Source organism: Lepisma saccharinum, chromosome 12, assembly GCF_977018435.1.
Source record: "Lepisma saccharinum chromosome 12, izLepSacc3.1, whole genome shotgun sequence".
In the NCBI taxonomy this organism is placed as follows: Eukaryota; Metazoa; Arthropoda; class Insecta; order Zygentoma; family Lepismatidae; genus Lepisma; species Lepisma saccharinum.
In genome coordinates this window covers 65,635,725-65,654,055 of record NC_139240.1, presented here as the reverse complement: position 1 = coordinate 65,654,055, position 18,331 = coordinate 65,635,725, and the positions used below count along the sequence as shown (strand labels likewise).

The following is an 18,331-nucleotide window of genomic DNA, read 5'->3' as shown; positions in this document are numbered from 1 at the left end:
TACGAATGATTCTTGCAGAACCTGATTCAGAAGCCTCCTTAATGAATGTATTTCCAGTTACTGTAATGCAAAACATGTTGCATATTTAAAGGCATTTACTTTATTAAAAAGTAGGGCATGGAAATTATCCATAAAAATTACACCACAATGGCACAATCTTGCACAAAATTATAAGATATTTACAGACATAGTGGAATGGTAATTAAAATACTGATAAATTAAAATAAATCGGTAATTTTACCAATACACAGATATGCCTATATCGGCCGATACTGATAGAGTACCGATTAATCTGTCCTATTCCTAACTTATAGAATCACATCATGAAATCATTTATAGACCTCATGTTCTTTATGTGTGATCAGTGCATGCTGACTTGCATTGATCTGGACTTTAACCATTGTTATACTTTTATGCCAAACACTTTTAGCACGAGTATCTGAACTCTTGAAATAGTATAATATTTCTAACCTGTCAATTCCTCTGGAGAGAATGGCGGAGAATAACAAAATCAAACAACCACTTGATCCGTCTGTATAAAACTGGTTCAAATTCTGCTCAATGCAGGATACAAGTGCTTCTTTAGAAGTCAACACAAAAAGATTAAGCGTTTCCGTTAGGCCATCACGGCGATATCTTCCAGAACCTGAAAAATGTGGTCGTCCTGAACACCTGCAAATGAAAAGTATCCTTCTTGAAATTGTCATTATATAAGAAACCACATAGAGTGAATATGCACTTTGTACAAAGTAGTCTATAATGAGAACTGTACACAATTCTCTATGGGGAGAAGAGAGGTTGATCCAAAGTCTATTACATTGTGCATTCCTATGTATGAAATATCTCTTTCTTGTGACAGTAACCAGGATAATCTCATGCAACGAATTGTGTAACTTGGCTAAGTTCCACTAGACATATTCATTTGTTTTATACTTGCATGAATTGCTCACTTTTCAGTTTCAGTGCATGGTGATTAGTATTAATATATCTCTGCTGTTTCTTATTAAAAACCCACATTTTATAGCAGACAAAAAAGAAGATCTGTTTTTCTGACTTTTTTATCTACGCTATTGTAATTGGCATAACACATTCAGCACAAGAAACATCCACAAAATCCAGATCAGATCAATGGATATCCCTCAGATATCCAGTTTCATATATATATTTCTGGATGTTCATAACATACTTTGGATATCCTACTCTGAATATCCAGGGGTTGTCCTTTTGGATATCTAACATGAATTTCTAAAAATTATTCAATTTTTAACATCTAGTAAATGTATACAGCTTATAAAAAAAATCTAAAAATCGTTATATTTATCACATAGCAAAATACTACTTACACTTCAACTCATTTTCATTGTGACAGTTCTTAAGGGGACTCCCCGATGGTGAATTGATAACGTTATCATCTTGTAATTAAGGGGTCCTGGTTACACGGTAGTTTGGATCCCGCTCTAAAACTGTATGTTCAGCCCCGATTAGCCTTTCTGTGCATAAAGTGGATTTAAAACCAAAAGTCACTTTAACGAATTTGCTTAAATCATGAGTTGGAAAACTGAGTACAGACCACCATGTTTTTTTTTTTAATCAAGTACCTTAACTTAATCAACTGTACCTTAGTTACTTTTAAAAAGTAACTTTCCAAGGTCTGATTAGAAGCCACGGTGGTCTAGTTGTGTGGCATCTGACTGCCACGCAGGAGACCCGGGATCGATTCCTAGGATGGATGATCTAAGGTTGGAATATTTCCGGCCTTGTCCCTTGCATAAAAGAAGATCTGGAGCTTACCCAGCCTCAAATCAATGAGTGCCTGGGAGCAACCCTGGGAGGTAAAGATGGCCGGAGCATGCTGCTGATCACATCACCTCCAAAATGGGCAAGGTCAAGAATACATGGAGCCCTACCCCAACATCCCCTAAATGTGCCTTCATGGCATGGTGCTTACCTTTACCGTATCATGCCAAAGGCATGATTCGAACCCGGGACTCCCGGCATCATGACTCGATAGACTAATCACTTCACCAAGAGGTCCGCCTGAAGTGCTGGAAGTAGCTTCTTACAAGCATATAATACCGGCGACCTTCAGTGAATCTGTAAACTCCGCTGACACGGGAATCAACAGGAAATCGTACGAAAATAAGTACTCAGTGTTATGCAAAAAGTATGTTTAACGACAGGATGGAACTGCCTCAACGGTTTTAACGATCAAAATTTTGAATCCCCCTTAAATAGTTCGAGAGAACAGATCTCGCCTGGCAGTTGTAGTCTGAAAGTTATATAGTGAAGAGTTGTTGTCTTCAATGATAGAGTGAATATCGGTGCTATGCTAAAGTTACAAGCAGGGAGTTGCGCTCCCTAAAGACGTCTCATTTCACGACCGTGCCTTATCTACCAAATCAGAGGCATGATCATATCTACAGGAATCAACAGGAAACTAACATCCTTTCTTTCGTTATCATGACCCTGTCCTGTCCAGTCAATAGATATAAATATATGAATAACTTACGTTTTGCGAGTATCTAGGTAACTCCTGCGACGTTTCAGGATGCAACTGGTCCCTTCCTCAGGCTGCTTACGTTTAGGTTATGTATAAATCATACACGTCGACCTCTCCATAGGTACAGGATATAGGATTGGTAAAAGGTGTGTGGTTAAAAAACAATAAAAATCTAAAACCCATTACAGGTGCATATCATACCTTAACCACATTAACCACACACCTTTTACCAATCCTATATCCTGTACCTATGGAGAGGTCGACATGGTTATGATTTATACATAACCTAAACGTAAGCAGCCTGAGGAAGGGAACAGTTGTGTCCCGAAACGTCACAGGAGTTACCTAGATACTCACAAAACGTAAGTTATTAATATATTTATATTAAATTTGTGAGTAATTCGCACAACTTTCATCATGAATTCCAGTCAATAGTAGCATTATATAGTGAATGTCGTTCGTGTACTCTTTATTTCACAGAGGCGAGTCCCCATACATATAAAAGGTACCTCTCACATAAGCGAGTTGCTTTTGGGCTGGCACTGCCTAGATTTGATCCCGTTATCAAGCACTGATTTTATGTAAGAGCCATATTCTATCAGTTTAAAAAAAGTGTTAAAAACATGCTGAAACGTGCTTTCTAAAAGACACATGCAAATCTCGGACTACAATTGACTTCACAAATAAGGTAACATCCACTTACTACACTATAAAACAAGTTGTGAAGTAAACAATTTCAACTTACAATGCTACTGTAGCACTTTCTCGCTGGCCAGCTTGCCACAGAATCTCGCTGATAGCTGAGACGAGCCCCAAGTGCAGTTCCTCATCACATATGTTCAAATTGCCACTGCTCTTTAGTGATGCAACCATATTGGATCCAAACAACAAACTCTTCAACAAAAATGCTTGCATTGATGCTAAGACACCGCACGGACCACCCTGTTAATAGAAACAAAGTTTATTCTAAAAATGGAATCCAAGGCAGAACATGATGTATGAAAAGATATGATGCTGTACACGACAGGTCACCTGGAATATCATTGAAACTGAAAGCTGATATATGCATACATTAGATTAGTTAAATTTCAAACAATATGCTTTGTACCACATGTTACTTCAGCCTTCCTGTGATTTATCTGGATTCATTTATTACAAGTTGAAACACTAGAACATTCACATTGCAGAACAACACTGGAATAAATTAAATAATGAAAATGGTAACATAGATCCAGTATGGAGTTTTCTTTTTCACAAATGGAGTAAGCCACCATCTTTAAATTTAATGTAACAGAAAACATCAAGAGACTTTGTGAAAACAATGACGAATTTGAATTACCTGATGATAATTGGGATTCATAATTTTAAATAGAAAATAATGTGATCCAAATTTTTTTATCTGAAATAAAAACAAAACAGACTGCTTCTTTTCACAGTTAAGTTGCTATATTACAACAATGTAACATTGACAACATCCATTACATAAGGGATTCTTTTTGTTTAAAAAATTGCTAACCATTGTTATAACTGTATCTTTAGTCAAAATGAAAATAAATGTTTGATGAAGGGAGCATGTGTTCTGAATCGTCACAACGAAAAACTGTTTTCTTATGCTTGTAATAACCGTAAACTACAGGGAAATAATTCTACAATGCAAGCAATGCATACATGCAAGAAAAACTATCATTCACATTCGCCATGGCTACCTTGCTAAACTTTTTTTTTTACACTAACTAACTAACTAACTCCCTAGCCTTCTTAAACCCAAAGGTTCATGGCTGCAGCAACACAGGTCTTCCATCTTTCCCTATCTTGAGCAAGATCTATATACTCTTTTCCATCCCTACCGATTTCCCTTAGGTCCATCTCAACGTTGTCCCTCCATCTTCGTCTTGGCCGTCCTACAGGTCTCTTACCATCAGGTTTCCCAACAAGAATCCTGTAAACTCCTCTTTCCTCTCCCATTCGTGCCACATGGCCTGGCCACCTAAGTCTTCTTGATTTAATTATTCTAATAATATCTGGACATGAATACAACATTATTTAACCTTCTCCACTCACCTGTCTCCTCATCCCTTTTAGGTCCAAAGATTTTCCTAAGGATCATATTTTCAAATACTCTCAATTTATGTTCCTCTCTCAATGTAAGGGACCAAGTTTCACATCCATATAATACTACAGGCAAAATTACTGTTTTGTATATTTTAACTTTTAGTTTCTTAGATATTAAACGAGAAGACAAAAGTTTATGAAGAGAGAAGTAACATGCATTTCCTGAATTAAGCCTACTTTCTATTTCCTCTTTAATATAATTTTCATTTGTTAATATTACTCCTAAGTATTTGAATTTGGAAACTGGTTCAAACGAGTTGTTATCAATAATCAGATTTTGATTATTACCTAACACTTGGTTTCAGCCTGTAAGCATATATTTAGTTTTCTCTTTGTTAACTTCCAAACCTATCTCTTTAGCAGTTTTGAAAAATATTTTAGCATTATTCTTAATTGTATTTACATCATCCCCCAGTAAGTCTACATCATCTGCATATGCTAACAACTGAGTCACACCATTTAATTTTAGTCCCTCTTTAGTTTCTTTTACCTTCCTAACAGCGTATTCTAAGGCAAAATTAAAGAGCAATGGAGATAATGCATCTCCTTGTTTTAACCATCATGAATTATAAATTTGTCAGACATATTAATACCCACACGAATTTTACTTTCTGTTTCACTAGTGCATATTTTTATCATACTAACAAGCTTCTTAGGTATTCCAAACTCGACTAATATATTATATAATTTATCTCTTTTGACCGAATCATATGCTTTTTTGAAATCAATGAATAGCTGATGGACATTTTGATTATATTCCCACTTTTTTTCAAGTGTCTGTCTGATGTGAAAAATTTGATCTGTAGTTGATCTGTTATGTTTAAATCCACAATGATAATCACCTATAATTTCATTAGCATATGGGGTTAGTCTTGTTAAAATAATGTTAGATAATATTTTATCTGTTGTTGAGAGTAGAGAAATTCCACGGTAATTATTGCAGTTCATCTTATCAGCTTTTTTAAACACAGGAACAATTATGGATTCTTTCCACTGTTGAGGGATTTCTTCTTTATTCCATATTAAACAAATTAATTTATGAATTTGACATATTAATGAATTTCCACCATATTTAATTAACTCAGCTGGTATTAAATCAATGCCAGGTGCTTTGTTATTCTTTAGCCTTTTAATAGCATCTTTAACTTCAGTCAAGTTAGGAACTAGTTGTTAGTTCTGGAACTAAAGGTTCTGCTGTGTGCACTTCATTTACTTCTGATTTATCTCCTACATGGACATTTAAAAGGTCATTAAAGTAGTTCTTCCATCTATTTAGAATATCGCTTGGGTCAGCTAGAAAATCACTGTCTTTATCTTTTATCAAGTTTACTTTAGGTTGCCACCCCTTTCTAAACTCATTTACACCTTTATATAAATCTCTGATATTTTTATTTTTGCTGTTTGTTTCAATTTCGTTAATTTTGCTTTTCAAGTAATCTCTTTTTTTACTTCTAAACGTGCGGTTAACTTCTCGCTTTATTCTATTATAATTGTTTAGATTTGTATCATCAGAGCTATTTAACCACCTAAGTCTAGCCTGATTTCTTATTTCTATTAGATTATGACATTCATTATCAAACCATGGCTTACTTTTTCTCGGTTTATGGTATCCTATACTTTCTTTAGCTGCTGATTCTATTGCATTACGTATGTGCTCCCAATTCTTATTTACGTCTGTTTCATTTATATTTTCATCATCATTTAAATCCTGCAAAACATCAAATCTATTTGACAGTTTAATTTGGTAATCTTTCTTAATTCTTTCATCAGTAAACTTTCCTGTATCAAATTTTAGAACTTTTAGATTTTGTTGCTTATGATTTATCACTGAGAGTCTTTCTCTTAATTTAGCAATTACTAAATAATGGTCACTGGCACAGTCAGCACCTCTATGTGTACGAACGTCAATTATATTAGTATGCCTTCTCTTATCAATGAGAATATGATCTATCTGATTATGAGTTTTACCATCTGGAGAAGACCAGGTATATTTATGGATATCTTTATGTTCAAAAGTGGTACTTTTCACAATTAAATTCTTTGAGGTTGCAAAAGTAATCAATCTTATACCATTATCATTACTTAATTCATGAAGACTTTCTTTACCAATCGTGGGTTTAAATGTCTCTTCTTTGCCAATCTGTGCATTACAGTCACCTGTAATTTTTTTTTACACACTACTCATTTAATTTTATGATAAATTATGGCTAAAGCAACAAAATCACGAGTGAGATTGAATATTCTATACTACATTGCTCATCACCAAACACTTTTTTTGATGTAACAGTTAATTATAATATAATGATAAATCACTGGTTTAGAAGTAACTACTTCAGGCTGTCCTTCCCCAAATTTCCAACATTGTTTTAAACCCCTTATACAAATACACTTCTTTGGTCACCAAAATACAAACAAAGGGAGGAAAGCATGCGTCTGTGTCTCTAATTGGATCTACTTAATAACAGCCTGTTATGTAGCTACAAAGAGAACGGAAATCGCAAAAAGGATTTGAAACCCAGAACTGAAAAATTGGTTTTATGAAATGTCACATTTTCAATTTCTTCAGTACAAACATGTGGCAATAAAGTCGTGGACCCCATAATCTTTTTTTACAAGAGCAAAGTCAGAGCTATGTTCACTGATAGCACTTACTCCTGGCCATTAACCATACCGTTCACACATAAAATAACATAACATAACAGTGTTATGTTACGTAAATTGTCACGGTGGCAGTGGTGAGTGTTGTCGTAACACTCACCACTATAACTTTTTAACAAAAATATAGGGCAATTTTAGTTAAATCTGGCCTTATAGGCAGTGAAACTATGCACTTGATTGATTGATTTCTTTGATTTTGATTATTTACTGCTGCTTTTTGGCCACTTCTGGCTAAACAATGAGAATGATTGATGTGATAAAATTGATGAAGGGACATTCATCACGACCACCCATGTTCAGGCTAGGATTTGAACCCAGGACCCCTCATATCATAGGGTGCATTCTGAAAGTCGAACCAGTTTAACGTGTTAAACGAGTTATGGCCACAAGCATTCCGAAAGTCCTGTCGTGAAATTGGTGAAGCTCGTTATGACATTCCTTATGCCGATTTTCTTGTGATGCGTGAACTTTGTTCTCCCACAAAATGCACAGGTTAGGAGGTTCAGTGAAAATCGTCTGGTGCATGATGACTTCAAACAGCACTAGTTCGGAAAATGCATTACAATTTTAATAGAGAGCGATATGAAGCAACATGCACAAGATAAGTGTGCCTTAACTGTCCTTACAATGTGATTAAAATGACTAACAGTGACTGCAGTAGAGTTTTTTTCTGCTAAAAGGACATGTCTTCTGCTGGGTACCACGTAGAAACTTTCCACAAACAAAACACAGCAGCTGACGCTTTCGCCTAGTAGCGAAAACGAAGTGTGCACAATAATTGGTTTCACCAGGATCACGAGCCCAGTTATCTTCATTGAACTCATTTGTTTCATTAAGACTTTCGGAATGCACCCATACTGTGCTGTGCAAGAATACATTTCAAAACCACTAAGGAAAATAAATATAATGATAACCACAATAATTTTGATTCTTACCTTCTTCTGAACCAATCCATACTGCAATTTTGGATTAGAGTTGAATGTGAAACTCTGCCCAAGCCACTCGGAGCTGAAGCTGGCCGTTGCTGCACCCAGGATGAGCTGCTTCATGTTCATCGCTACAGACAGCGTAATCGGCGAGCTGCCCAGCATGTGAGTTTTAATCCCAAGCATCTGCGAGCCGGCAATGAGCCCAGACATGGAGGTATCCATGTCGTCGATATCGTAGCACTCCAAATCTCCGTAACTAGTGATGTTCTTATCTTTGCTTCCAGGGGAATCAACGGGTGACTTTTCGCTTTCGAAACTGGAGTTCAACTTGTCGCTGCTTAGGCAAGGATTTCTTGTCCATTGTTCCATCCCACTCTTGCGCTCGGCTTGAACCGTATGTCTTGAGGTAGATTCCGTCACCTTTTCATCTCCAATCGTCGCGAGGTTAGAAAAATCAATTGTGAACTCATTCTTAGCACCTTCATTCAATCTGGACAGACTTTTCTGACTCTGGGTTGTCGAACGCCACTTGTCTCTTTCCAAACCAGTCAGCGTCTTCATATCCATGCTTAGGGAAGACAGCAGTATCTTTTCCTTTGCCCTTAGTGCATTACCAACAGATAAAACGTCGGATTGACTAGTACTTTTAGTTTCTTCGGAACATTTCTTTGCATCGAAACTGAACAGGTCACTTGCAGGGGAAGTGTTCGTCTGTCTTCTTGGCCGGGCCGTGTGCGGCATTGGAGCTGTGAGGCCGAGTGGGCCGATGGTCCTTCTACTCCTGGCATTCCCCACAAGTGGCTCAGAGCTTGGGGATTCTTGCATTTTGACTGTACTGCCAAGGTCTACATGCTCTGACCCCTTTCTGCTTCTTGGTTGTGTAATGTTACTTAAAATATCTTTTTTCTTGTCATTGTTATCAGGTTTGGTTAATATCTTTGTACCTTCAGTTGGTTTCCTGTCATTTGCTTTGTGTTGTGTAAGACTTTCTGGAGAATTTATTTCACTGCTTTGCATATCAGTGCTGCCATCTCTTGGTGTTCTAATTATTCGATCTGTAAAAAGAGAAAATTGGATCACATGTAAATTAGGTATAAAGCAAATGTCTTTAATGACTCTTTGAACATTTTGAATTGAATTGAATTGAAAAGTATTTTTATTTAGTACAGAGTGAGATTCAGCCTTGGACTGCTCTACCACCTAACTCTGGTGACTGAAAGTTACAATACATATATTTATAATACTGAAATCAAATATATAACATAACATGAATGAATTTGACATAAATGAAAAATAATAAAATTTTAAGAGAATGCAATGACAGATACGTTAACACACACACACACACATACACACGTATACATAGGCAATTTCCAAATTGAGACTTAAATAGCATGCACACAGGTTGAAATATTCGTTGTGTCAGATAAGTGTTTGCAAAATACGTGGTCTTACTTTACTTGATTCTTGATTGCTTAGCCATACGAGCTAATGCTCAATTGTTGTCTTGCAATAAAAATAATACGACTTGTTCTTTGAAGTTTTTTGGTGTTGTAGCAAAAGAAACATAATTGGGAAGAACATTCCAAACCTTTGCAGACCAGAGGAAGAAGGAGCCTTCGAAACAGACAACAGAGTGGCGGGGAATGTCGATTTTTCGCCGACCTCTACTATTGTATGGATGTATGGAATTTCTAAATGTCAGTTTCTCGTGTAGATAGCTGGTGTTTGCAATTTTAATACCTTATATATTGTAGAAAATTGATGCAGAAGACGTCACCTAGACATGTTAAGAATTTCGTATGTATTGAGCAAGGGTAAGATGTGCTGATTTCTCCTGATCAAGAGAACGTAACGAATGCAAGAATTCTGTATTTTTTGTATTCTGTTCGATATTTTACGTTGTAAATTTGTACCGTACACCACATCACAGTAAACGTACAATGCAAATAAGATTTTAAAAACACTTTTAAAAGAGGTACAAATGTGTCTGTTATATTAAATATATTTCATAAAAATGTAATAATGATGTTTTAACACTCCTTAATTCAATATTCTTATATTTATATATTTGAATATATGTACTATACCTTGTGGGCAAAATCGATGTACTTTTTTGCTTGATTCATTGCATAAAATTCACCCAAGGAGATACATTTTCTTGTGAATTGTTCTTAAGCAAACTTTTGATGAAAACGTTTCTTTTGCATATTTTTGAAACATTGTTTTAAGCAAATAAAACTGGTTTAAAGCATAAAACAACACTGTTCTGTTTCTCTCCTTTGTATGAACATCAATTTAGAAATTTTTTATTCCAAAATATTCTTTCAATGTTTCTATTTCTGTTATTTTTATGTCATTTTTCTGGTTCTTCGGTTAATCAGGACAATGAGGATGAATGCTGAACTGCAGAAGTGCATTCAATCAATATCAACATGTTTATTCATCATTAAGCATTACAATAATGCAATAGATGTTATCATCAGTACAAATATAAAACATAATACAAGAATAGCGTAACTTGGTGGGGGCAAGGGGAAGGGGGCACTTGCCCCCCACCCAAAATTTTCAGGGATTGTTAAAATTTGTAAGTAAGTAAATTTGTGGCCGCGGTGGCTCAGTCGGTAACGCGTCTGACTACCATGCTAAAGGTCCCGGGTTCGATCCCCGGCCGGTTCAAATCCGGGAACTTTTCTAACGATGGAAGCGGCCCCGGCGCCCACCCAGCGTCGAATAACATGGGTACCTGGGGGAAACCCTGGGGGGTAAAGTCGGTCAGGGGCATGATGCTGATCACATCACCCCCACTCACGACCGGATCAAGAAAGTGTGGGGCGTTACCCCCACACCCCCTATACGCCTTCATGGCGTGATGCTATGCACAGGGGAGCACTTTACCTTTACCTTTAAGTTAAGGATACTTTTGTTTACATCCTAAGACCTGAGGAGCTAAGTAATAAATAATAATATTTATCATTTTGCAAATGTAACCGTTATATAGCAAATAATCTTGGGACACTATTTTTACGAGATAAAAACTTTTCAACTCTGCCCCCCCCCCCAAGTTAACACTCAAGTTCATACCTCCCCCACAAAAAGTTAAGTCCCAAGTTACGCCCATGGCATAAACATACATACATAAATATATAGAGTAAATATATAGAGTGAGTATGTAGAGGACAGAATTATATGGATTTAGAAATTTAAATCATCTTTTGAATCCAGAAACAATTCATCTATTAAGTAGAAAACGTTTTCTCTTAGTCTGTCTTGCAGTACTCTTCCAAAGTATTCAAAGGGTGCATCGTGAGCTGTCTCTGGCAGCAGTTTGAAGAGATTAATTCCTATGTGTTTGTAATTATTTTGTACATTGATTAGGCTGGTTGATGGCGTGTCTGACTTATAACTCAATCTTGTCTTGTGTAGGACAAAAACAATGATATATTCGTGTCTTAACCAAGGTTCGAACCCACTACCTCTGTCTTTGTAGCATGTTACGCTAACCACTCTGCCAACGAAACCATCAAAACATTACTTTCGTGTTGATTATAATAGAAATTGCATGTAACTTGAAATACTTTGGGAAGATATGAACCAGGGGTAGGCAAAACTAAAAATAATTCAGCCGCCAGCCCCTTTTTCGCAGGAGCCAGATATTTTTTTTTTTCAATTATGCGCTAAGAAAGCCAAAGCTAACATTTTGAAATGTTACCTCAAAACATTAATTTATTAATTGGATTTAAAAAAGTAATTAATTCTTGGGCCGGAGTGACTTTCCTAAAGGAGGCTCAATGTGTAACAGCATGAATAACTATGCAAAATATTTTAAGATATGGCCGACTCTATCGCTACAGATTTTAAAATTTGGCTACCAACAGTGCAAACATTTATAATGGTACGTTATTCTGATTTAATGATACACGTGATACAGAAAACGCATACTGTACTCTCTATTTTTAAAAAAGGTAATGGAATTTCCATATGCGCACTTGAAATGTTTAAAAAAATAGTTCTTGAGGACTGAATTTGAGAATTCAGGTGGCATGGAGACCGGGCGCCCTGTATTTTTTACCCCTGATCTGAAGCATCTTCTGTTGAATACGGTTGTCAAAAAGTGACAATTTTTTATGGTACACCCTGTATACATTTTTTTTCTCTTGGAAAACTTACCTACTACATGCAGACATGACAAGCATCGATATCGCGGTGTTGGAAGAAAAAATAAAACAACTAATAAATAATTTATGACACGCCTTAATCAATTTTCAGTGCAGCCTAGTTTCCAGGAGGGCCTAACATTTGTGCCATCGCATGTCGGACCTCGACACAAATGCTCCACAAACTTCCATCAGATCGATACGAACCTCTCGGTGTAATTTCCCCCTAGAAGCCCGAAAATGCGAAGTCGAGGTCACAACCGAAGATAACGATCAATATCAAGTCAGAGACCGCGGGAAAAAAAGAGAAACACTCCGGGTAACATTTTTTTCTTGGTGCCCCAAAAAGAAATCTGAATCGAAAACGGGCTTATGTAACGGTGAGACACCGCTAATTGAATCAAATAAACGTCGTTACATGAGATAATAGACGGGTGGAGGGAGCTGGTGTAACTGAAGGTACTTTCAGTCTTGGTTTTAAGTCAGGAAGGCTAATCGAGACAGAACCCCAGAGCAGTGTTGCCACATGAAGGGAAATTTCCCTTCTGCAGGGAAATTCGGATCGAAATTTTAGCCAAAAGGGAAAAAGGGAATTTCGATGAAAAATACCACAATTTCAGGGAAATTTTATGACTTCTGACTACATTATTACAGTTTATGTTAAGTTGCAGTTTCATTTTCACACTTTTATTATTTTCTGATCCTTCTTATTTCTGCTTCCTTGAATATAAGCTTGTATCTATTTATATTTCTCTTAAGATTGTCGCTTTTCTGTATCTTCGGATAATTGTAACGATTATAATTAACGATTTAATGGATTCCTGACCCCGTGGCTGAGTGGTTAGAATACCGCCCGGGCATGGTTGTTTGCAAATGTCCATTCATCAATTTTCATCATTTCATCACTGATCCCCATCTTCGCAAATTAGCCAAGAGGCACAAACCGCGAAGTAAAATAAAATAAATCAATCAATCCTGACCATGACTTAAACCTGGGACGTCTGACAAGAAAGCGATGAAGCTTACATCTATGTGAAAAAAATTGTGTAACATTTTTTATTCATACGATCATGTACCAACGGAAATTTTACTAATACTACTGTTGCTGCTGCTGCTACTACTACTACCACTGCTAATAATAATAATAATTATTATTATTATTATTATTATATTTGTTTCGGTGAAGGGAAAAAATGGTCCAAAAAGGGGAATTTTGACCATTGGAAAGGGAAATTATGCCCTCAGATCGTGGCAACACTGCCCCAGAGGAAGCAGACGGGACCCATATCTGGTTTCGAGCCACCACCTGTTTTTCGGCAAAGCGCTGTTGTCACTTTTACTTGCAGTGTTTAGACATCCATTCATTCACTGTGACGTTTTACTCCCAAGGTCTTGATATTGCATAAAAAAATAGCAAAACACAACAACACAACCTAGCAAAGATAGAGAACCGCAACCTCGCGTTTAGAAATCTCTAAAGAAACTGAACTAGCAACATCTCATTTAGTCCACGTGGACTTGACGAGAGCTGTCATTTCTTGGACGGACGCTATTGGTGGGAAAGGTTTCTGGGGACGATTTATTGCACTCCATGTGGACCTGACATGTGGTTGTTAGGGAGAAAACTGATCTTTCGGAACTAAAGTGAGGTTGCTTTCGGGACGACAACTATACCACTACGCCATCGGGGAGGCCATAGATTGAAGGAAGATTTTTTAATATGCGGGTGTCCAATTTATAGATTGGCTAGATATTTTGGCGCCTTAGGCAAGATCGGGTTTCGCGACCCCCCACCCCACTCTGCAATACCGAACACTGGCATTTTGTGCGCGTCCATCGAATGTTGTTCTTTCTTTTTTTTTGCTATGATTTGTAGCATCCTACAAATTTTGAAATAAGGAAAAAAAAAACACACGGTAGAGATCTTTTCGCACCAGGGAGGGGTACGATTGTACGGCCGTACCCCCTGTTGTTTCACGGGCGTCGGGGCGACATGTAGGCAGAACATAGCCGGATTTTGTTTAGTGAATGCATTATTTGGGGTAAACTTGTTCTTCTTCTTGCGCATATTTGTTGCTATGCAACTTCCACGTTGCAAAGTTCCGACTGAAACACTTTGGATATACAAGGGCGTTCAATACGTTTTGCACAAATGGTTATATTAGTTGGAATATGATGATGAAATTTTAGGTGACCATACTTTGATCCTTTGGCTACAAGACCATGTTACTCAATGTAGCCTCCATCTGCTGTGACGCATCTCGTCCAACGTTCTTTCCATGCCTTGAATGCACTTTGGTAAAATTCAGGTGGCTGCCCATTACACCATTGTTTCACGCAAGAAATCAGGTCCTTGTCACTGTCGAATGTTTTTCCCCGCAGGTGGGCCTTCAGACGACCAAACAGGAAGAAATCCGAAGGCGCCAAGTCCGGACTATAGGGAGGCTGAGGGAGGACTTCCTATCCCATTTTCATGATTTTTTGCTGTGTCATCGTGGCTGTGTGAGGCTTGGTATTGTCATGATGGAGTTTCATGACCTTACCTTGCAGCTCCGGTCTCTTGGTCTGGAGAGCACGTCGTAACTCCATCATGACAATGCCAAGCCTCACACAGCTATGATGACACAGCAAAAAATCATGAAAATGGGATGGGAAGTCGTCCCTCAGTACCCCTATAGTCCGGACTGATACCAACTGTCTATTTGTCCGGCGAATCCCGGCCTGAGCATGGACGTTCTGTGTGAGTGACCATCATATAATCACTCATCCTTATTTTCGCGATTAACCAAAAGTGGCAGAAAAGCGAATCCATCCATCAACCAAACCGAATATCTGATAGAAAATTATCCGATATTCGGATTCCGATGGCGTAGTGGTAACGTCGTTGGCATGAAATCAAGGGGTCTCGGGTTCGATACCCGGTGTGGTTGAGATCCCAATTTAAACCGTGGGTCCAGTCCCGATTAGCCTATCCGTTCATAAAGTGGACTTAAAAGGAAAGCTCAAACCGATATCCGGATACAATTTTACATTAATTTGGCTCTGTCAAATATAAAAGTTTGGTCTTTTAAACCATGGTTTACATTGGTCGAGTAGACGGGAGAGTAGCTGGAGCGAGTAGGGTCAAGCGAGCTACTGTCCCCGTGTAAACAACTGGGGAGAGCACTGGAGCCAGTACTCGCTCCAGTAGTAAGGAGAGTGGCTGTCCACGGAGGACAGCGACTCGAGCGAGTAAACGCTTTCTGAGGGCAGTAAAGAGTCTGTGTTGTGTTGTGTCTGTGAGTGTCCATGGAATTTGTGTCCATTATACGAACAAACAAAATAAACTACGGGCGTATGAAGTTGAAGAGATGAGACTTGATGCATTTGGCGTAGGAGAAATAAAATTAAAAATAAGAAATTTACGTTCAACCAAGAATGATCGAAAACAGAAAAATCAAAGAAATTAGTTTTTTATGAGGGCATGGATGTTCCCAAGGTAAAATATTCCGGAGGTAAAATAGTCCCCCATTCGGATCTCCGGGCGGGGACTACTTTGGGAGGTCACTGGACTAAGGATAAGCTTAATTCAGGAAATGCATGTTACTTCTCTCTTCATAAACTTTTGTCTTCTCGTTTAATATCTAAGAAACTAAAAGTTAAAATATACAAAACATTAATTTTGCCTGTAGTATTATATGGGTGTGAAACTTGGTCCCTTACATTGAAAGAGGAACATAAATTGAAAGTATTTGAAAATAAGATCCTTAGGAAAATATTTGGACCTAAAAGGGATGAGGAGACAGGTGAGTGGAGAAGGTTAAATAATGTTGTATTCATGTCCAGATATTATTAGAATAATTAAATCAAGAAGACTTAGGTGGGCAGGCCATGTGGCACGAATGGGAGAGGAAAGAGGAGTTTACAGGATTCTTGTTGGGAAACCTGATGGTAAGAGACCTGTAGGAAGGCCACGACGAAGATGGAGGGACAACGTTGAGATGGACGTAAAGGAAATCGGTAGGGATGGAAAAGAGTATATAGATCTTGCTCAAGATCGGGACAGATGGAAGACCTGTGTTGCTGCAGCCATGAACCTTCGGATTTAAGAAGGCTAGAGTTAGTTAAAGAAATTAGTTTTATATCCAGACATGCCTTTGTGCATTATTGTATTCATTTCTCGTTAAAAAAAGTGTGTAAACCGTTTCAGAACTTTTTTCTTTAAAATCGACAACGACGTCGATGGGTTCATTCTGTGAAAAGAGCACCAAGCAGCTGCAGCTAATATCCCACTTTGCTGGAGCCGAGTAGAAAGTGTGTAAACAGCTACTCGCCATAGAAGGGTCGAGTCGAGCAGACAGGCAGGCCCATAGCCAGGCAGGGGCCAGTGGGGAACTGCCATCAGCCACCCCCCCCCCCCCGGCACTGCCGTCAGCCCCTTTGTCATTAGGTAAAACTATTTTGTATAATTTGTCTGCAGTGAAGAGTGAAAATGTAGACAGCAGATATAATTTTGCTCACAACTTTGGTGAAGGATAAATTTACAGAAAATGAAAATGCAGCTATTACATTCATCTTATTTATAAGAAGAAGTGTAAGTAGCGGAAAGTATTTGGAAGATTCTCTTCTCTAGACTTTAGAAAGTTCCTTCACAGGAGAGCTTCTTTATCTGTACCTTCGCTGCCCTTGTTGCACCCTCCCGTTTAGACAGAAATCTGTGACTTTGACGTCATCATCCACATTCCTTCCACATCTACCTCAAAGATCATCTCCCAAGTTTTGGAAACTAAGGGGATTTCATTGCTTCGGCCGGTGGTTGAATGTACTATAGGCACTATGATTGAATATTGTGCATTTTGTTTTGTGTGATATAAATATCTGTATGAGCAAAAGTAGTATGGAGTGTGTAGTAAGGGATGATTTCAGTAGCAGTCAATTAACACTTCAACCGATGTTTTAAAAGGTAAAGAAAAATGTAGTATTTGTATGATATTTCTAAATTCTATGTAACTTAATGCCCTCACTCTCAATTTACCTCAATTTAATACTGTTAAACTTTTGAAAAAGGGACTTGGTTTACAAAGCCCCCCCTGATAACCCGTGAGCCGCCCCTGGACATCAGTTCTATCTACGGGCCTGCAGAGTAACTCGTCCGAGTAATTCTCCCGCACACTCGACCAACGTAAACCAGCTCATTCCTAATACGAACAGAAGTTCGAATCTATCTTCCATACCGTATCATTCCATGAGAAATAACGCAAAAGTACGAAACAAAATTAAAATCAATAAATAACAAAACGAAAGACCTGTTTAAGATGAATGCCATGCGAAAAACGACCCCGTCCACCTGGCTAAAATTGGAAAACGAGAACGGAAAACTTCAAAATGAAAACCCCACATCCTTTCTTCCGCGCGCGAGCAGCTGTAAAAAGGAAATGACGTCACTTCATCATCTTGACGCATTCCGCATGAATTCCTCCTGCCCTCGTAATTACATTTACGTGAAGGCTGAACGGTGGAAACCTGACGGAAACTTCCGCGGAAGAAGTCGCGTTGGAAATTTAAGACCTTGTTTCCAGTCACGCCACCTCAGCTGACGTCTTGCAACGCGAAACTTGCTCAACTCGGTCAATGTTGAAAGAGTCCTTCCTCCGGTTGTATTTGGGATAGGGAATAAATCAGGGTTTCCCAGACGTATTTCAACACAAGCCATCGTTGGGGTCTACTCCAATTTTTTGAATTTGAATTTAAAATTTTGGGTGCGTCAGCACCTAGGCTATTTTGCACCCGTCACATTATACGGGGGCCAGCCCCTTACCGTTACAAATAACAACTCTAACGTTGCGTAACTAAAATCATAAAATATTCTGACTTCTGTTAAGAGCTGAGGCTGTAAAGAGGCACTCAGCACACACAAAGACAAAACACAGGACAACACACACAAAATTATACTGGCCATAGTGCCAGTCGCCAGAGCCTCGTTCGTCTTCAAAATG

The 18,331-nt window shown here is 38.1% G+C and overlaps 1 protein-coding gene across 4 annotated transcripts in view; it reads right to left on the bottom strand.

Annotated features, from left to right (window-relative positions):
* The window catches only part of LOC145996180 (putative ubiquitin carboxyl-terminal hydrolase MINDY-4), a 92,249-nt gene that overhangs the window by 7,953 nt on the left and 65,965 nt on the right, over positions 1–18,331 (bottom strand). For all 4 annotated transcript variants that reach the window (XM_083132538.1, XM_083132539.1, XM_083132542.1 and 1 more), the window contains 3 exons: positions 8,206–9,254; positions 3,246–3,442; positions 472–672 (listed from right to left, as the gene is read on the bottom strand). In XM_083132538.1, coding sequence (XP_082988664.1) covers positions 472–672; positions 3,246–3,442; positions 8,206–9,254 — 1,447 coding nt within the window. The remainder of the gene's footprint in view (positions 1–471; positions 673–3,245; positions 3,443–8,205; positions 9,255–18,331) is intronic.